Genomic DNA, 21,832 nt, shown 5'->3' on the forward strand with positions numbered 1-21,832 from the left:
GATGTGAAAGTAAAGAAAAAATAAGAATTCATGTATCAAAAGTTGACAATAGGGTCCACTTTTTCTTAAACTCATCACTTCTGTTATTCACTTTGGGAACATATCCTTCCAGCCTTGTGTATGACAAAACACAATTTTTATAAAAGGTGAGATTTGGGATTTTTGATGCACAATGACATACTTATAAATAAAATGTCATTAAGTCATGGCTTTAAAACTTTAAGTTCATTTTTTCCCCACAAAACAAAGCAACAATGGATGGGTCACAGCACTGCACAAGTGCTCAAGAAAAATTCCATGCACATAAGCCAAGGGCAAATGGCTTGTAAAGACATTACTTGTCCTATGTAAAAATATACTTACCCACAAGAATTTTTATGTACAATTTGAGCAAATATCAACAAACTCATCTGCCACAGCTTACAAAGAAAAGAGATAATCCTATGTGTGATTTTGAAATGCCAGGGTCACAGGGTCATCCCATTATTTTTAAACATCAGTACCCACAAGAGCATATTGCTTCACTGCCCTTGATGCTGCTCCTTTCTAATATGTAAAATGTCAAAGAATGATATTGCATGTACTGGGATTTCTTTATAAAGCTGACAAAATTAACCACATGCAACACTTTAAAACACTTTAAAATGAAAATAAACAAAATAATTTTAAAAAAACATACATCAGTCAAATTCTTTGTCAGTTCCTTTTTTCTCTTATTTTCTGCCTTCAGACCCTCTTTTTTGTTATCTACAGCACTCTGTACAAGAGCCTCTTGTTTCTGTTTCTCAGCAAGTGTGGCCTCCAACTTCTGCATTACACTCCCTGACTCTTGATCTCTCTTCTTCTCTAACTCTGCTATCACATTATCGAGGTCCTTTACTTGCTGTTCTATCTGAAATATGAATTCAATTAATAGTTCAACTATTTGGCCTAAGATGTGCCCACCCTCACACAAACAGGAAAATGCATAATAACTACACAATGATTTTCAAATTTAACAGACATTGCTTTTAATAACAAAAATAGGGTCTGCACGTCAAGCCTATGATAAAAGCATTATTATTAAAAATGTGCCCTTGACCTGAAGATAAAAGGTAGAGTGAGCAACATAAGAATGATTGCCTTAGCTTCATAATGATCACCCCAAGAATGAAGAAAACCTATGAAGCGGTTTATGAAATATAAATAAAGAAACTGAAAAAAGGTATGACTGTGCCATTCACCCCAAGACCAGAGGGGCTGAGTGAGCCTGTCTTAGAATACATTGCATTAGCCAATAACAGTTCATTCCAAGTATGACGAGAATTTACAGAGTTTAAAAGAAAAAAAAGCCAATGAAAAAAACGTTAAAAGAGATCTAAACAAGCAGTGTATTTGCATATTTCATGCAAGCAAATTGACTAAAATGTATCTGGAAATTTGTTTTAAAACTTAAATACACAAAATACACAGCTGAATTTTAAAGCACAAGAAGAAATTAGTTCAAACTCTGGTGGAGAATTAACCAATTCAATAAATTCTTAAAATTATTTCTTCTCAGACAAAAACTTAGACCCCAAGGTAAAGAGGAAAAGCAAATATAAAGCTCAATATGACTTAGGTTCATAATGCATCATACAAAGTATGACAATAATCTATCAAGGAATTTAGTTAACATAAAGAGATGCTAAGGTCCACTGACATTGATTCACACAATATTAGTATCAAGCATCCCTTTCTGAATACATCTGATCATAAAAACAGGACAAATATGTTGTTTGTCCATGACTGTGTGACTATTTTGTATAAAGCATTAAGTGGAAAAATCTGCTGAATAATACATTTTTAAAAGCTTTTAATTAGAGTACATTAAAAATTCAAGATATTTTTTATTTTGTGACACTGACAAAATTTAAATTCCATACAAATCATTCCTAAATAACAGTATGTAAGACTAATGTACACACAAAGAAAAGAATGTATTTCACACTCAGCCAGCACACTTTATTGAGACTTGTGTGATCACTACTTCCAATCTTTGGTATAATTTTTGGCATCAGGCAGCTCATCAGGATTTGTATAACCTTGATGTTAGAAATTATTTAGTGTCATTATGATATATCTGGATTTTTCATACAATTGATTTAAAGAGTGAAAAATGGAAGAATACAAAAATAACCCTGTTTGTATATTGTGACTGAGGAAAACATTCACTCCAAATTTTCCTGATGGGGCCATGCTGTATATTAGAACCTTTATTGCCCTTTCGGTGTGGTCTGATATATAGTTACCTCCACTATTCTGTCCTTTAATTTTTGCATATTGTCTTGCATCTCTACCAGCTCCTCAGCTGAACGTTTCTTCTTGTCCTGTCAACATAGAGTAATACCTTTTAGTAATAGTTAAAAATAAATAGACACATAAATAAGCCCTATTATTGAGCTTACTGTGTTTAATATTTGCTTTTGAACTTATCCGTGGATTCTGCTTCAGTTTTGTTAAAAATGAATTGTAATGCCATGTATTATGTTCTCAAATATACTGTGCCTCTAATTAGAACCGATTATAAACTATTGACAAAACCAGGAACAGAGTATATCAATATATGATCAATTAAGAATGCCATTTTTTCCCCTCTGGTTGGAACTAAATTTCTTGTTCCTATTCACTATTATAGCTACTGTATTTACTATATATTTTAGGACACAAAAAAATAATTATATTTTTCCTATCCCAGAAATTATGATGAAACTTTTTTCACCTCGAGCATATGTCCCAAGACTTAAAAAAAAACAAAAAAATAAATTTGTATTGCATTCATGCTCCCCACATTGCACATTGCAAAAAAAATAGATAAACAAAATGCTTATTTGTCAATAAAAAGAAAGAAACTAACCTTGTACTGTTATCATTTATTCCTTTTCTTTTTTCAACATGAGCATTAAAGAATAAAATATATCCATAAAATCTGTATATGTAGCATAGGCTTCATACTGTAGCATGTATCGCTTATGTCTGATAACACACGACACGTTCATTGACATGAAAATTGAGAAACAAATTGTGTTTGGTTGTGCTCAAAGATCTAAGTAGATTATACAACTGAAAAGTGGATCCAACAAAATCACAAACAAGAGGGAAATAATCACCAGATATCTTGAAGACAACTGTCATTCACACATGACATGGTGTTAGGTGTAAAAAAAACAAACAAGACTGAATTATATCCAGGTCTACTGTGTGACAGTATCTTGCAAATAAAAACCATTATTTGAAAACACATTCACTTGAATACAAGTGACAATCTTTTTGCTAGCATGGGTTAAAAAAAGTTTCATTAAAGCAAATTAATGCTGTATATACTATGTACCCATTTGTAATAATTATAAGTACAGATGCTATGCACATAGAAGCCTGGGTGGTGAATAAACACAACTAGCACCAAGCAGTAAATTCATTCGTTGAACTTACCGACAGGACATCAAAGACAAAGATTATTTTTATCCCAAAGTAAGCTGACCTCAGAGGCAGACTTTGAATACTCTGAAGCCAGTTTTTTTAAAAAGATATCAATACAAAGGTTATTTTCTTGCAAAGCAAGCTGACCTCAGAAGTCGATTTTGGATACTTGTCAGTGTGCCTATTATTTATATATATATATACAAAGATGACTGAGATATGGAAGCTAACTTTGGTTCCTTTTAACCGGAATTTTGAAATTAAATTGAAACAATGGAACAATTTTTAAAGTGATACAATATAGTGCTTTGTGCACAGACATCAATGACCCAGCGTCGCCCACAATATTTGGAGAAAATAAAATCATGTGATGAATTTGTGAAGGCCAGAAGAAAAGCAGATGATTTTTCTGACAATATGATCATTAACACTGGATGAAATTCTAGTGTACTTTGATCGCATTCCTGGATGGACTGATGATAAAATGGGAGACAAAAGTATGAAAATGAGCAAGACTGATGCAGATTTGAAAAAAATCTGACTTTAGTCCTTGCAGTTTCCGCTTCAGGTGATATGTTGCCTCTAACAATATTTCATGGTATGAGAAAGCTAAAAAAAATATTCATGCACCAAAAGAATGGATCACATATATGCAGGAAAAGGCTTGTGCTGATGAGATGCTGCTGCAGTGGATTCAAGAGTTTTATTTCACATACAGTTTTATATTTTTTAAAATAAAATTTCAGTAGGAGAGCATTTCCGACATGTAATTTTTGAATTATTTAAAAGGTGTCACACACAACTCGAAAAAACCATGTGTCCCAAAACATACATTACACAAAAAATTACTTTTAAAATTATTTTGTATCCAACAAATACACTGTCCCAACATATACAGTAAATACAGTAAGCAGGGATGGTCCTGGCTTTAAAAAGGCTGCCGCAAAAAAAACCGCCAACCTCAATATTTTGTCGCCAATTTTCAAAAAGTGTCGCCAAAACAAGTAGTGTACATTTTTCCAAGTGTTAATTTAGTCTATTAATGTAAGAGGCAATGAAAATTACAAAAGATGGGTTAGTTAATACTTTAATTACAACAAGCATTAACAAAATGTTACAAAGTGTTACATGAAGATCCGTCGCGATTTTAGGGCTGCCCACTTGTTGAATGCAGTTTCAAAGTCTAATTTTTCACATCTGTACATGCTGATTCTCATTAAATTCTCGAGAGATGAGATGCAGAGCTTATTTCTGATGTCAGTTCCTAACTCCCAAGAATGATCACTGAATGCTGTATAAATTTTCTTGACAAGAAAAATAGGATCTCCATTCCCACGAATGAAACATACACGAGTCAACACCTGGCAATACTGGACCGTATATATAAGCATAAATTCACACCCAATTTAGGGATTCTTTCACTCCTGTATTTTGAGAAATAAATAATTATTATTAATTATGCAAAACTTTTTTTTTTTTTGCTATTTCTTGTTGCGGAGTTTAAGTCTCTGCAACCATAACATGGGACTGATAGCAAAAGGAAAAGATCAATGAGTAAAATGCTGCACTAGCGACAGATGTAATTGTGATTGAGATTTTTTCCATTTGCTTTGTATTTATACACAGTAGTCGGTACTTCAAAGGTTATCAGTTTTCTATGAAGGTTCAGCAAAACTATTGTATTGGTATATGTATAAAAAAAACAGAAGGATTAGCCATACAATTAATTGTATCTGTTCAATTCACATCTTCAGAAGTCGGTCAGTTGTAGGTATAGTGCGGTAGCATGATTGACTGTATCGCAGCCTACAGTCCTCAGCCCAGATGTCAGCATAAGCAGATTATGATGTAACAATGCACTGTAAAGATGGGGTTGTCAATAAGAACAAAGGATCATTTGTGTAACAGATTGATTTGAATGCATTGCTTAGTCAAGTTTGTGGCTTCCTTTCGTTCTGCCTTTTAATTTATCCAGTCCAAATCCACGATTGTATGTACAAATTAAATAACCAAAAAGTATGTCACCAAAAAAATCGCCAGATGGGATATTTTTGTCGCCAATAAGGAAAAAAAAAATCGCAATTTGCGACACTGGCGAAGCCCAGGACGATCCATGAGTATGTGCTTACTCTTGCATTATACTGCCATGTTGGAACATTATATTAAAAACAAGTTTGCACTTTAAAGTACCCACCTCAACACAGACAAAGACATATGCAATGTGTAGTTTGTTCAGGTGCTCCAGTTCTCGATTGATTTTCTGGAATTCCAAGTATGAGGACCTTTCCTCCTTCAGCTTGGTTAGGGTTGGGGTTATGTCCTCTTTTAAAATCTGAAAGTTTATTTCACAGAATCATCAAACCGTGGCATCAAATTTTCCACATTGTCTCTGCACATGTGAAAGATAAGTTTTGTAGCTTCAAATAAAACTTGGTATCATTACATATCCTTATCTAGGATGATTTTGATAATTAGTTTCCAAAGCAAAAATTAAACCATCTACATTGCATGATCCACCTGTCCTGACATGCCATTATACTATACTGGTTCACAGAACTTCTGAAAGTTGTTGCAAGCAATTTTTAAGGACATCCAAAGCCTCAAAGATTACTGCATATAGAAAATGAACTTTGTTTAACACAATATAAATTGAAACAAAAATGAGAAGGAAAAACACATACCTAAAAGGCATTTATTCATTCATTATTTGTGTAAAATACATTTAAAAAAACCCCCTAAATTGTGAAGTTAAAAAGTTATATTTTTTAACATGCTGGATACCTTCAGACAAATTCAAGAATTTTCCAGATTTACATAGATATACACTTACATACATACTCACACAGAGGGTCTTTTCAAGAACTTGCATTTTAGGGGAGAATCACCCCCACCCATTTGATAAAAATGGGAGGAATTTTATAAATATTGGGGAAATATAATGAAGAAATAAAGGTAGGACCTGCAAATATGCTGCATAATTTTTCTTTAAAGATTAGTGTTAATCCCACATTCTAGCATATACCCTGCATATATACGTATGTCCTGGAAAGAGAGTATTAATATAAGGTGTATCATGACTTCTTTTGCATCAATGTAGTCGTATAAAGATGTACCATGTCAATTTCTCTCAGCTTGGCATCCTTTTTTTCAATGGTTCTCTGGGCGGCCTCTTTCTTACTTTCATATAGTCTGGTGCCAGCTGCTTCCTCTATCATGGCAAGAATCTGTAAAATATCAGGAAAGTTGAGAAATACCTGCGAGTGTTGCAGCAACTGTTGAAAAAGTATTTCTAATATTGCAAAGTTTAATATTACGTATGTTCTTATTTATAACATATTCACAAAACATATTCTGATTTCTTTCTCTTTAATTCATATGTAAGCAATTATCAGTGCACACACAAAGAAAACAAAGAAACAGAACAATTAAAATAGCTCTTCCCGCTAAGTAATTTACATCTTTTTCTTCAAACAAGGCATAAAATTACATTACATATAAACTAATACGATAACTTTCAACCTGCTGATAAACAACTTTTTCTTAGAGTTCTTTACAACACTTTAGATGAATTATTTGATCTAAAACTTACAGATGTTCTACAAAGATATGGCATATTATATAAATATACTATGGAAATGAACAACACACAAAATATATTTAAGTTGGCAATCAGAACATAGACAACCTAAATTACTCTTACTTCCGTTTTTATTGTCTTTTGACTCCCATTTGTTTGTTTATTTAAAGTATATCCTGTCTAGGATTTCAATCAAAAGACATAATAGAAAAGGCTGCCTTACCTCTGGTGGTTTCATATTCAAAACTTTAGTAATACGTCCCTGCATGATAAGAAAGTGTGGGTTGTTGACATTTAACTGCACAGAGCGGAAAAGATCCTGCACCCTTGTATTGTTTGCATTGCTCCCATTTATCAGGTACTTGTTTCGACCACCAACAACAACCTAAAATGTATAAAGAATGGTAAACTGTGAGACAACTGAGCACTAAGCATTTTTTTCAGGAAACACAATTTTGGTTTTAACAAGCTGATGCCTTTGACGAATTTCTATCGTTTTTAATGACTTCTGTCACTGCAAATTCATTTTTATAAAGAAATATCCCTGTACCGGGGCATAAATTAAAAGATATATAAAGGCCAAGTAAAAAAATTTGTCTCCTCTTACCTGACTGATCTTTTTAAAATCCTCCATTTTTTTATTATTTAGTAGTAACCATTCAGGATACTGTGTAGTTCTTCAGAGTGAGTATCTGATCAAGAACACACCAATTTATATATTTAACAATATTTACAAATTTTTTTAAAAGCCTACATATTCTGATACAGACAAAACTTTTTTCAAGCCTTTTACAGGAAAGATACTTTTTCTTACTTGGACTATAAAATGTTGGGAGTAAATATCCACCACGGACATCTAAATTAGATTTTGATATAGAGTCATGGGCAAAAAAATAAAATAAATAAGATGACTAGGTTTCTAAATTTGCAGCCTCAAGTCCAAGTAAATTTTTGTACTCAGTTTTAAGCACCAGTTTTATTGAAAAAAGACAGAAAATGAATACTCAATCACCCCTTTTTTGGTATCAGACCTGCCAACCCTGACGAGGCCATCTCAGTAAGGTGTAACAGAATATCAATAACTGCTACTGTAAAGCTAGAAAACAAACTTAAAAATTTGACGCATCGACGATAAGCATTACGTTCAAATGAAAAGTTTGTAAAGTATGCGTTGACTTTATTTACCACTAGTACAGCTGCACAAACCCTAGTTCCAAAACCCTATGCAGCTCAATGGCTTATTGCTATCTTTCAACCTGACATAATTCTTGGAAATTGTTTTCCATTACACATGACGACAGCAATCATATCTCCCACCACGAGACATACTCAAATTGACAAGTGATGTCCAATTTTCGTAATTTTTTCCTTTCCAGCATTTATTCACAAAATCTGAGTACTTCTATGTTGATTATTAACACTTTTCTAGAAGCTTATTTTTCCCTTAAACATGCAATCTTTCTGGTTCTGGGTACCATTTAAAAAAATTCTATAATCAACAGTTTCATCATGCAGATGCTTCACATGAACAAATAGGTGCAGTTTAAAGCGTCTGGGGTGCTTTTGTAAAGTTAGTTTGGTTCCCTGATTAATTTTACTAATTCTAAGATGAAACCCGGATCCAAATAAAACCAGGATGAACCAATCATCTGGACTTTTCGACAACGATAGCTTTTCCATAGTTTTTGCTAGTATGCCATATGTCTGTAATTTAAGGGTAATTTTCGTAAGACTTATGGCAAAAATCGTAAGAGTTGGCAGGTCTGTGGTATGACTGTTTAGTTGACTGTATATGAGAAACTGACCATAAAATCCTAAAATGGAAATGAAGTCACTGAAGCATGAAAGTTGGGTCACAGTAATCAACTTCTGGTACTATGGTGTTATATTCACAAAGGCTAATCTACATTTCCAGTTTCAGGACTCTGGGATTACCAATTGTCAAGAAACCAACTCTAATGCAAAAAACTAAACAGAAGTCAATGAAGCAAGAAATGTTGGTTAGTGACCTAATTTTGGTATGATTACATTGTTATCACCAAAATGGATCTACATAATAAATTTCATGAATGTTGTTAACAATGTATGAAAAACAGACCTGCATGCAAGCCCCATTGGAAGTCTATAAAACATTAAATTTAGGTCATGGTGACCTTTTGAAATAATGCTGCTGTACTCACCAAGAGCCATCTACATGGACAGTTGTATGACCGAGCAATCAATTCAGAAGAGACTGAACTAAATGCAAGGCTTGTGAACTGAACAGACATATGGACAGAAAAAAATACTAAAATTTCAGTTCAAATACAAGAAAATGGAGGTCTAGTGATTCTTCTTCCTGACAATTCTGTTGACTCTGTTCTGCCTACATTTATTATCAGGCAAACTTAATAATTTCCAGAGATCCAACACTGACAGTAATCTTTACTTACAGAATATTACCCAACAGCAATATTTTCAAACTGACAGTATTCCAATCGATCAAGGTAAAGTGAAGACAACATATTATGGTGGAAAACAAAATTCCTATTCAGTCCAGATCTATTTTTAACAGCTTAGATGCCAACCCTTCAACAAGTAAATTAGGAATCTTAGCATAAATTTTTCTGAATGTAGGAAGCCTGTCTGGAATGGACAACACATTTGTTGAAACGGCTTTTTGGAGGAGTTAAAACAATGATGTAACGCTTACCAATCACTTTTGCAATGTTTATCTTTCTCATCTGTATAAGAAAAATGCCAACCTGCCATTAGATGGAAAAATTCCTGAAGTTAAAAACTAAAATGAACGTAGATCAATGACAGCTTCTCTCATCACATGCCCATGCATGGTAGCAGTCCTCCCTTTTAGGAACAGACCACTTGTAGGACATCAGAGTGGGTTGGAAGAATCTAATGAAGCATTAGCAACAGGGAAGTATCACATCATAAAAATTAGTCTTTGTACCCACCAGTGGCCCTAGATGGCTGAGTGGTCTCAAGCATTCACCTTTACCAATCACTACCATTTCACCTCTATATGAATGGGTTGAGTCTCTGGCTCAGTCAGTGTGGGTATGTGAGAAAGTTGCCAGTGGCTCCCTGTGGGTCAGTGGTTCTTACCTAGGTTTTCCTGGGTTCTTCCTCCACCAGATACACTGACTGCCATGTATAGCTTTTCTTGTGCTGAGAAATGGCATTAAACCCAAAATAACATTTCTTTTCTGAGTCCACACTTTTTCCTATCTGCACAAGGTCATTAAACTTTTATATACAGCAAGTCTAATACGTGTGCATTTTGCTTGTGTGCACCCCTTTATTTTGAATACTAAGAATGTATGGCCTAGCTAATTGATGTATATGAAAAGCCAAATCTTGCCTGTCGAGTGATAGTAATTTCATCATACTGCTCATAACCAAGGGGACACTGGCACTTGTCTGTATTGTCAAAAGTGATGCTAACAGTTGCCTTGGTGATTCCAGCCTGTCCATTTTTGTACACCAATTCCTGCAGATTTGTTGCTCTAACCTGGACGAGAAATTCAGAAAATGTATAATTTATGCAATTTATGCCAAACTGAAGATAATATATTTATGCATAATAATTAAACATGCATTTGCAAGTGAAAGAGAATCACGATTGTCTCTATGCAATTAAGAGTGGCAGTTGACATCTGGGATATTGATGTGTCAATGGAGTATGAAAATTGTTCAATGCCATTGCATGAGCATACTTGCTTATAATTTGGGTCCAACTTCAAACAATACTGACCCTGATCTGCAATCACATAGTGTACTGGCACATCAGGGTCTATGTTGGTTTGTGCCAAAAACTGCACTGACCAGGATCTGCTGGCACAAAATGTGATGGTAGATCTGCGTCAATGCAACTTGTAATATTGGAGAGGTAAAAAAATCATTAATTTACGTGAATGTTTAAACTTATTCTTATTTAGTGAAGAAGCAAATTCTTTATATTAAAATAATTATTTTGTCACAACAATAATTCACAGGTGATACAACAGAACATGTAGGGGCCCCGAGTGGCCAAGTGGTCTAAAGCGCTCACCATTACGGATCACTGCCATCTCACCTCTGTCTGTGTCAGTTCAAGTCTCGGATTCGGCTAATGTGGTTATGTGAGAAAGCTTGCCAGTAGCTTCTCGTGGGTCGGTGGTTCTTCCCGGGGGTTTTCCGGGTTCTTCCTCCACCATTAATACTGGCCGCCATGTATAGCCTATCTTGTGCTGAAAAATGGCGTTAAACACTACAACAACAGAACATGTAGGACTTTTCTTGTTTAGTAGAAATGAAAATCAAAGACATAATGTAATAATCAAGAGTTCTCTGCAAAAATCGGAAAATATTATGAAATCGGGAGTTAGGCGTGGAATGACCCCAAAAATTGGGAGTTTTTTCCTCCTACCAGCGTGAAAGTTGACAAGTATGATGTAAGGTCGCTTATATCAAAGCAAACTACAACTCACTGCGGTGGGTGTGTGCAACATAGTTGATGCTGTCGATTTCAGCCAGATGCATTGCTTTAACCATGTTTGCACCTCCGTCACAGAGAAGAACATGGATATGAGTTTTGGAAATGTTGTATTCCTCGCATAATTTGTCCAGTTTCTCGCCAGATATTCTCCTGTGTGTGATTCGTCGAGAGGCATTATTGCTAAAGTCACCTGATTCCACTGAAAGTCTTGCATCAGCCAGTGTTCCGTAAGACTCAAGGCTATGCCGATGGACGCGCCTGACCACACATCAGATGTCAAACTAGGTCAAATTGGGCAGAAACTAAATCATGCACCTTGCTTTGTATCGCTTTATGCATGTCAGGTAAGATGTGGAAAAGTACTTCCGACTTTGAATTTTATAGTGCAGTTCTGCCATCAGACGTCAAAATCCAATGTCTTCAATAGTATAAAATGATTGCACATCTACTGCCATGAACTCTGCAATAGCTTTGTGCCAACAAATAGCTCTTGGGTCGTCAAATGCAAATGGCTAGTCAGAGTACAAGGATTTCCTGCAGTTGCTGAGGTTAACTGCGCAGCATCCTTTTCTTTTTTATCTGCAAGAAACAGGCCATGTTCGACGATGTGCTTGCAGTGCAAGTGCTGGACATGATTTGATGTTGTATAGTTTTTAGAATCCTTTTCACCTCTGGAAATGCATGTTTTGCAAAGTGTGCAAATTTGCTTTGGACTCACCAACTAAATTTACTTTGAAATAATTCCAGACTAAACTTGAGTGTTTTGAGTTCGACATTATGCATAGGCTTGGTAGTATATTTAATAGTGGACAATCGCTAGTCAATATTAATAATCCAACCATTTCGCGCTCTTGAAACAATGTTTTAAATCAAGTTACTACTAAGTTGTCCATGTGGCTGAATGGATGCACACACCAGGCTGCGAGTCGCACGCTGAAACAGCTTAGCAGCTGGGGTATCCAGGGGTAACGTTGCTGGCGCTGGCATGCCAATATCAATGCTGCATATTTGTAGTCAGCATTCAGCTGCTTCAGCGTGTGACCACTATATTTGATTAGCAGCATAGTAGGACTCGCTAAATAACAGATTAACGAGAGATCAACATCAATGTTAAATTAATCAAGGAATTTATTGCAACTAGAATATTTTAGATGACATGGAGTGAAGTGAACAATATTTGCAGAACAATCGGTACCCTCACCTCCTTGTAAAAGAGGGGGGTGTATTTTCGTCAATATCATTGGCTATATTTAGGCTGTCGCACATCACCTCATATCAATTTTGACATAAAATGTATCAAGGAATTGATTGGAGAAGGAATCTCTGAGATGATGCTGTGTAAAATGTGCAATATAATCAAAATACATTGTGTGTACCCTTGTCCTTCATCTTCGGCTATTAGCAAAAATATTTGTAAAAATATATATGACGAATTGGTGGTTAAGCTTGAACACATGATAATGACTGCTATACTTCAAATCAAAAGTATTAGTAAAGTTAATATTGTGTCATTAAGAAAGAGACTATTAAAGGAATAAATATGCCACAGTTAGATTAATTAGATCTCTCCATGTGAGGCCATTTGTTTTGATCACGTGACAATATGGCGTTAGCATTCACCTGACTTAGTATAGTGGAGTGCAACGCAGGGAGCATACTAAGCAGGGAACCAGACTACACCTCACTTATAATATTGGAGAGGTCCAATCTAAAATTAGAGGGACCACAGGTGTAGGGCTATCAGAATTTTTTGAGCACTGCCATACAAGGATAATTCTGTATAGTTAACAAATACCCTTTTATTGGTGGGGGGAGGAGGAATTTAGTCGGTTCAGATAGAGAATTCAGGGCTGTTGCAGGTTATCAGGTCAGCTGCATGTTCTTTGACCTTTTATAGTCAGACTATACATCCCCGTTTGTTTGTACCCCCCTACCGATTTCAATAATGGAAACCTTTAATGTGATAAAAGTACAAGGAACTTAGTTAATTCATTCATTGATTTACAATTTCTAACCTGACTGTGAGTAGAGTTTCCCTAACACCATCTGCACGTTTCATGCTTAATGGAAGTTTTCAATATAATAGACGGACATGCTTGAGATCTATTTCCAGTTCCTGAACAAGTCCATTTCCAGCAAAGGGGTGTATGCACAATTACAGATGTACATAGAATATGTCGTCTGCTTCTGATATTTACAATGTCGAATCAAGCAAAGGAAAAGAATGACAACAAATTTGCCTTTCGCGTGGATTTAACAAGCTGTTTAATTTCTATGTTCATGGGTGCAAAGGGATATAATTCCAAACTTTTAACATAATGGTAATTAACAGAATTATCCGGCAGTTACCAAATAGGATTAACTATGTCATTATGTTGTTTGATGGAAATAAACTAGCCCATAGTATACGCAATATGGCACCGTGTTATAGTCTTACTATACCAACCCATTTGTTTTACCCCCCTATCGATTTCAATAATGGAAACCTTTAATGTGATAAAAAGTGCAATGAACTTAGTCAATTCATTGATTTATAATTTCTAACGCGACTGTGAGTAGTGTGGCCCTAACACCGTCATCATTTGTACATTTCATGCTTAATGGAAGTTTTAAATATAATAGACAGACATATTCAAGATCCATCTCCAGTACCTGGAGAAGTCCATTTCCAGCAATGAGGTGTGTATACAGCTACAGATGTACAGATATATGTCATCTGCTTCTGATATTGACAATGTCTAAGCAAGCTAAGGAAAAGAATGACAAGAACTTTGCCTTTCACGTGGATTTAATAAGCGGTTTAATTTCTATGTTCATGTGTGCAAAGGGATATAATTCCAAACACTCAACATTATGGTAATTTACGGAATTATCTGGTAGTTACCAAATAGGATGAATTGCATCATTATGTTGTCTGATGGAAATAAACTAGCCCATGCTATAAGCAATATGGCGCCGTGTTAGTTTGGAAAGTCTGTTAAGCATGAGAGGTGTTGGGGATGCCAGTATTAGTGCCATTCTGGTCACAGGTTAGAAATTATAAATAAATGATTCAAATGACTTAGTTCTGCGCACTTTTTATCCCATTAAACGTTTTCGTTATTGAAATCGTTAGGGGGGTACAAGCAAACGGGGATATATAGTCAGACTATAGTATGGAAAGTCGTTTAAGCATGAATGGTGCAGGGGATGCCAGTATTAGTGCCATTCTTGTCACAGTCAGGTTAGAATATATAAATCAATAATTCAGTTGACTTAGTTCTTTGCACTTTTTATCACATTAAACGTTTTCGTTATTAAAATCGGTAGGGGGGGTACAAACAAACGGGGATGTATAGTCAGACATAGACTAAAGTCTTAGTCATTGGGATGGTTCCCGGACTGACAGTTCAGCTACATATAACAATAATAATAAATGATAATACAGATTTCGTGCAACTTTGTTTCAATCTTACATGCGAAAGGTTTGTTATTCCAAGAAGAAAACAGATCGAGTCTAATATATTGGACTTCCCACTGCCGTTCAGACCAGTAATTGCGTTGAATAGTTTATCAAATCCATTGATCTCTGTGCGCTGGGCATAAGATTTGAATCCATCAATGACCATAGACTTTATGTGCATGTTGTTGATGTGAGTTGTGATTTAACGTTTATAAACAATAAAGTACACAACTTGTTTTCTCAAATCTGGCGCTTCAATTTTAAGCCTGCGCACTTTCGATTTTTAGACTGGTAAGCGCATTCTTTTCAAATAATATCACAACGTCTGCTTCCGATACGGAATATGGCAATAGTTGATGAAACAACTACGGAACTGATTTTAGATGTTTTATTCACGTTAACGTTAAATAGTCTTAAAAATTAACTTTTTCCATAATATTTTTATAATGATGATTATTTATTACTTGCTTATTAATCATAACCGCATATCATGGGGCAAATTACCGATAGTACATATAAAAACATCAATCTCCTGTTGTTCCCATTAAGTCCTGGCCTAAGTAAATGCATACTTCCTTGTGAGGTGACAGATGTTTAACTTGAACCTATTTATTAGTGCATACATATGCAGATTATTACCTCTTAAAGATTTTTTAAATTTGAAAACAAGCATTAAATGAATTAATGGTCACATTCAAACAACCATTCAAAATCAGAATCCATCTAGATTAGAGGTGTCATGATCACGTATACCATAGAAGGCCAGATTTGATATAACTGTATTTAACTAAAGCCATACATATCATGAACTATGACAAATTTGCAAGAGATTTGGTCTGTGATCCAGACTAATGAGTGTCATGAGCTTTATCTCGCCTGAGGGTTATATGTTTTACACCCCTGATCTAGAGAGTCATTTAAAAGCACTCCACCACCTGTCATTTATTAGCAGTTTTGAAAATTCAACACGGTTCCCTGACATTCTTCTATGTTTTCTACTATTTTAGATATATTAGTCAATACTGGTGCAGTATATAATCCTGTCAATCTTTTGTATATTCATCATTGCAGTGTTTCCTGATGAAAAATATTTGTACTTCAAATGATAGTTACATAATTCATAGAACCATCATGATAATTAAATAAAAAGTACCAAAAAGTGTCTACATTTTCTGACTATTTAAATGTATGTCCATTTATTGTGCTCACTTTACTACATATTTAGAAAGATATATCAATATGGGAATAAACATGTATTGTACATTGGGAACATTCAGGCATTTTCTTCCTTTAGCTTATTTTGATCTAAGTCTAATACAGTACAATATTATTTCCTTTTCTATTTTGCTTCTATCTTTTGTTTCTTCTACCTTCTTTTTTGAAATTAATATTAGAGTCAATAGTCAATTTGTTTTGGCCTTTATTTATCTTTTTATAATGGTAGACAAGATCTTTTATAAGGTAGATTCAGTTGTGGAGAAAATACAATTCTGTATTTGATGTGTATATAGCTCAAACATAATTCATATAAAAGGGACATGTTGCACTGGTTTAAAAAAACTCTTTACGAATCATAGTTTTAGAATTGTGGAGAAAATAAAATTCTGTATTGATATGTATATAGCTCAAACATAATTCATATGAAAGAAAGATATTGTGCTGTTTAAAAAAAAACCATCACCATTCATTATTTTTGAATTTAATGTGTCTTTAAATTCCCTTATTTTAAATTTCACCCTTACCATATCATATACATTTTATTACTCAGAAAGTAAATAACCAGTAAGAATCTTATCTCAGAAAGTTAATCTTTTGTTTCTTTTTGGTTTTCTGCCTTGTAGACCAGACTAAGTTTTCTCAGGAGCTGTGGTAATGCAGTGGTTCGATGCTGAACTTAAAACTGGAAGGCTGTGGGTTTGAAACCTACCATTGGATCATGGCCTACTTGTCTTGGAGTGTCATAAAACATCACTCAAACAACCAACTTAATATCTTTCTCTGTTAAACTGGTATCAAATGCCTACTATGAACAAACTAATATATTTATAGACTAAACCTCTGTGGTCATAACAAATACAATCACTTTTCCATAGTCTGGAACCTTATCTATATATGACAAGTTAAATAAAAATGTATGGTTGTGTAGTCATTTTGGTAGATTCAGATTTATGTTCAATGCTTATCATTTAAATATGCTTAGTCAATGGATTAATATAATATAATGTGTTATGTCTATTTGAAAACAAAATCGTTGTGGAAAATTTAAACAATAATGTATTCCTCTAATGAAATTTTGCTTTTAAAACACTTGTTTATTTATTGAACCACTATGCCGTATTTCATTTATTTATTTGTTGACATTTCCGTATTTGTAGCAAACGGAAATTGCTCATTTTCTGGAGCACATTCTAAATAAAAAAATTCCGGCCAGATGAATAGATGTCTTAAACCAGTTAAAACAAGTATCTCCAATTACAAAAAGGAAAGATAAATACTTTTTGCCATAAATTTTACACAGCGGCTATTGTTGTATGAGAATAACTGAAACCGGTTTTTAATTAGATACACAATAATTTATTACTGGTATGCGTCGCAGTCGCAAGATTGTCTTTTAACATGTATTATTGTTATTAATCTTTTAATTTCTTTCTTGCACTTAACCTTTCGCTCGCCTCGTTTTCGTTGTCACTTCCGGTAAGTTAGGGCGAAGAAGTGTTGACGCTGGTGTAAACATAGACAAAATAATACTAATAATTTTGCAAAAGACTAATTTTTACAACATATATGGGATCTTAGGAGAGTTGTGAATATATTTTGTTCGAAAGGAGACAGAAATCTACTGAATTCAGGTAAGGTTCACTCGAAAACGTTTGTTTATGGTTGTGTTGCTAACCACGCTATCACATTAACTCATGGATGCACTGCGTATAGTTTCACGAGTAATACACGTTTACAAATGGTGACAATTTTCTGAGATACATAATCATAAGTCATGCCATAGGTTTTCTTCTGAAAGACAAAATAAGAAAGGTTAGGCCTTTACGACTGTATCTTATGATATTTTCTTTTTATTCTCTCAAAGCGTCATGTATCGTATCAAGTCAGATGGCTTTTAATTGGATATTACGTTCAATAGTTGAATATCATAGTACAGGGATGGGTGTTGATGAAAGCAGACTGAAGAAAGAGGTGAAAATGGCAACGCACTAAAGTTTTGTGCTCATTGAAATTTTCATCATATGAAAACATTTAAAAAAATTCGTTTGGAAGATAGATTGGTTTTGGGAATACATGCAGATATATAAACTACAGGTATGTTTTGTTCCATGAGAGTGTCTATTTATTTTTGATAGTTTAGGACTCTTGGAAGTCAGTTTCTGGGTGACAATGAATGTTCCTTGTCATTTGTACAAACATGTACGTAATATGATAAGCACAATGGAGCCACAGTGGTTCAGTGGTTAGAATGCCAGACTTGTGACTGAAGGGTACATCCTACCACTAAATCAGTCCATGTCTGATACTTTGGCACATCTTTGGGCATGGCACTTTACTCCATTTGCCTCTGCACTAAATAGCCTACTTGTGTTGCTTTGCCATAAACACCAAAGCAGATCACGATGAGCACAACATATTCAGGTGTAAGTTTAATAGATAAAAAGATAATGGTAATTTTATTATACATACAGAACATATGGAATTTATGCAGTTTTGTGGTTTTGATAAGTCCAGGAGATATGCTTGCACACCTCCATTGTCTTGTGCTTTTGTTGGCTATAATGGGTTTAACCAGTTGGGAAAGCATAATGACCAAACAAAGGTATGAAATAATTATGGGCACCTTATGTGTCCAGTGTCACACATGTAAATTGAGTTTAGTATCTCTTGATATGTGTGTATTTGTGTATGTGTGTATTTGTGTGTGTGTGTCTCTCTCTCTCTCTCTCTCTCTCTCTCTCTCTCTCTCTCTATATATATATATATATATATATATATATATATATATATATATATATATATATATATATATATATTCAAAGTCTTTCCCTTATATAAATTATTAACTAATAATTAATCTTTAATTGAAGAAAAGGAAATGTATTTCATACATACTCTGCATCCACATCTTAATAGCTCAAGCTAATTATTTATACAAAATTAAGACATGATTATTGGTACATTGTACCAACACACTGATACATTTTCATATTATGATGACAGAATAACTTTTTAATTGTTTTAATTTGTATGGATCACATTTTACAGTGTATCAGTACATTAATGCATGACTTTTCAATGTTACAAATTTAATTTTATATACAAGTGTGATATATACAGGTAGATATAGGAAAGTGATTAATTTCTTGCCATATAAATTTTGATGCAATTAATGTTATAATGATGTCAAATTGTTTATTTACAAAAATTTGGTAAAGAAATGATGTATTCACCTGAAGAGCATCCATAAAGATGATGCAAAAGTGCTATTAGGAATAAAGCATGGATATTTTTTTGACCGTATGTTACTTTAAGTAATTTTTCTGTATTATCTGGCACATGGACAAATTCATTTTACATATGTATATATGTATCTGTGTGTGTGTGTGTGTATGTATGTATGTATGTATGTATGTATGTATGTATGTATGTGTCTCTGTCTGTGCCTGCTGTAATCTAGTCCTTTATAGACTCTTAAATCCTGAGTTTCTTGTAGCAGTCCACTGAAGAAAAAATAATAATATAAATAATTTGATATTTATCATTTTTAAGGCATTGATACAGCATTTATTCATGATAAGGTCATGCTTGATGATAGGGTTGCCATACATCCTCTTTTTTCCTGGCCATGTCCTCCTTTTTGGTCCTTACATTTCTGTACAGATACTGATACAGATACACCCACTGTGTCCTCATTTTGGAAAGTTCAAATATGGCAACCCTATCTGATGGTGTGTCTGCCACTACTTTTACCAAATTTGTGTGAGCATTTACCAAAATTATTTTTATCTGGTTCTAAGACTACCCCTAGATTTTCAAAAATTTCTTTAGACCACTTCTTCACCTATCAGAGCAGAACATTATACTCATGTACTCTATTTTAGGTGAACCTAGGTGCATATAAATTGTTTAGGCTGATGAATTGTGGGGAGAGATTTGGACCATTGTTTGATTATTTTACTTTTCTCTGTTAAATAATTAAATAATTTCCTCCAACATTCATGATGTGCTACATGCTTTTGATGTAAGAAAGACAATGCCAGAGGAGATAATATACTGGATAATAGGTGAATGCATGAAAAAATATATTAATATAAATATATGTGAGCTGTTTTAACAACATTAAGTGCATATGGAACAATTTAATTCAGTAAGTCAGGAAATGTAGGACCTTTCTTGGTAAATCTTGTTATTGTAGGATGCATTTAATTTGAAGGTAAGTAGATATGACTTACATGGTTAGGTTACAGTATAGTATTTTAGACAAAAAACTCATAGGCCAGAAAAACTAGCCTTTATACCATTCATGTTCATGTGCTAAACAAGATGGTAAATACCTGTTCCTCTGACATTTCAGCACTGAACTGTATCATTACATATGGACTATTTTCTATTAAGGAATGTTATTAAATTCTGAATAGCTTTAAATCAATATATGTATTTGGATTAATGATAAAAGGAAAGAAATAATGTAAATAATATACATCATCTAATTTTATGTACTTTGTGTTCATCATCATAGATATTGAAATGGAAAAAGGGCTGCAAGAAAATTTACACAGAGTATTCATCTAGAGAAATAATTATTTCCTTTGATGAATGTCCATGCATTTTGTTAAAGGTTGTTAAGGTCTGACAACTTACATCCATGCTTCAGTTCTTTTGTGTTTGACCTTGAACTTAGCAGTTTAGATCATGGTTCTGAAAAAAGGTATATTATATTTGGTCTTCAGATCAATGATGATAATAACAAGAACAAAAACAACTGTACTAATAATAGTAATAATGGTGGTGATTATGATGCTGATGCTCATTGTTTTAAAATCAATAGTGGTTGCAGTAGTTTCATCAGTATGAACGGATACTTTCAAAGTACTATTTTTAAGAGACTGATTATTTTAGACAGAACTGGAGATCAATAAAGATGAAAGATAAATTTGTGAAAAAAAGAGAAGTAAAAAATAATTAGGTGATTAAAATTAAGCAGTATTTTACCAAAATTAAGTTTAACAGTATATGTGTGTGTGTATATATATATATATATATATATATATATATATATATATATATATATATATATATATATGTCAAACTATCATTTAGTGTCAGTGAGCCTCATATATTCACACTGCTTGCTAGTGATAGGAATCACATTTATTTATTTATTCTGTTTATACCATACAATGAGATTGTGTGGCTATATTAAGCACACTCTTAACGCATTGCACCTTGTATGTACTAGGTAGGATACCGTGGGATGTCAGATGCATACTAATGATGGCTGGGAATAATCTTTTTCAAACCATTATTATTGTACAGTTTGGAAATGGGTTTAGTGTTGGCATAAAGGAAATAGATCTGCCCTTTAAGATCCTAACATATAGAAATTGCATTGCATGCATAGGGGCATCATAAAAAAAAATGTTAGTACAGTGTATATAGGACTTCATCAGCCAACTTTTATCAGCACTGCCAGCATCTGCCTCGGATGTGGGAGGTCACGGGTTCAAACCAAGTCATACCAAAGACTTATTAAAAAACATGGTACTTGCTGCTGCATTGCTTGGCCCTCAGCATTAAGAGGTTAGTTTTAGGATTGGTCAGCCTGGTATCAGGATAATGTGACTGGGTTGGACATGATACCACATGTCTGTTACTTGATATCACAGTGCTAGACGTTACT

General features: G+C 34.0%; 2 protein-coding genes across 9 annotated transcripts in view; one reads left to right on the top strand and one right to left on the bottom strand.

Annotated features, from left to right (window-relative positions):
* Window positions 1–15,204, bottom strand: part of LOC149806556 (structural maintenance of chromosomes protein 2-like) — a 57,019-nt gene extending 41,815 nt beyond the window's left edge. The window contains exons 1-7 of the mRNA XM_089954567.1: window positions 14,945–15,204; window positions 10,374–10,523; window positions 7,239–7,400; window positions 6,552–6,662; window positions 5,633–5,770; window positions 2,271–2,348; window positions 680–892 (exon numbers count right to left, since the gene is read on the bottom strand). Of these exons, the coding sequence (XP_089810693.1) occupies window positions 680–892; window positions 2,271–2,348; window positions 5,633–5,770; window positions 6,552–6,662; window positions 7,239–7,400; window positions 10,374–10,523; window positions 14,945–15,112 (1,020 nt within the window). The 5' untranslated portion in view covers window positions 15,113–15,204. The remainder of the gene's footprint in view (window positions 1–679; window positions 893–2,270; window positions 2,349–5,632; window positions 5,771–6,551; window positions 6,663–7,238; window positions 7,401–10,373; window positions 10,524–14,944) is intronic.
* A 2,320-nt stretch (window positions 15,205–17,524) lies between these two features.
* Window positions 17,525–21,832, top strand: part of LOC149806557 (uncharacterized) — a 176,359-nt gene continuing 172,051 nt past the window's right edge. For 2 of the 8 annotated variants that reach the window (XM_089954603.1, XM_089954597.1), the window contains exon 1: window positions 17,534–17,780. The gene's annotated coding sequence lies outside the window, so the exon portion shown is untranslated. Of the gene's footprint in view, window positions 17,781–21,832 lie in introns of all 8 variants that reach the window. The other 6 variants (XM_089954581.1, XM_089954591.1, XM_089954622.1 and 3 more) reach the window with 6 other exon arrangements.

The sequence above is a fragment of the Sinohyriopsis cumingii genome, chromosome 1 (genome assembly GCF_028554795.1).
Source record: "Sinohyriopsis cumingii isolate HCF-2022 chromosome 1, ASM2855479v2, whole genome shotgun sequence".
In the NCBI taxonomy this organism is placed as follows: Eukaryota; Metazoa; Mollusca; class Bivalvia; order Unionida; family Unionidae; genus Sinohyriopsis; species Sinohyriopsis cumingii.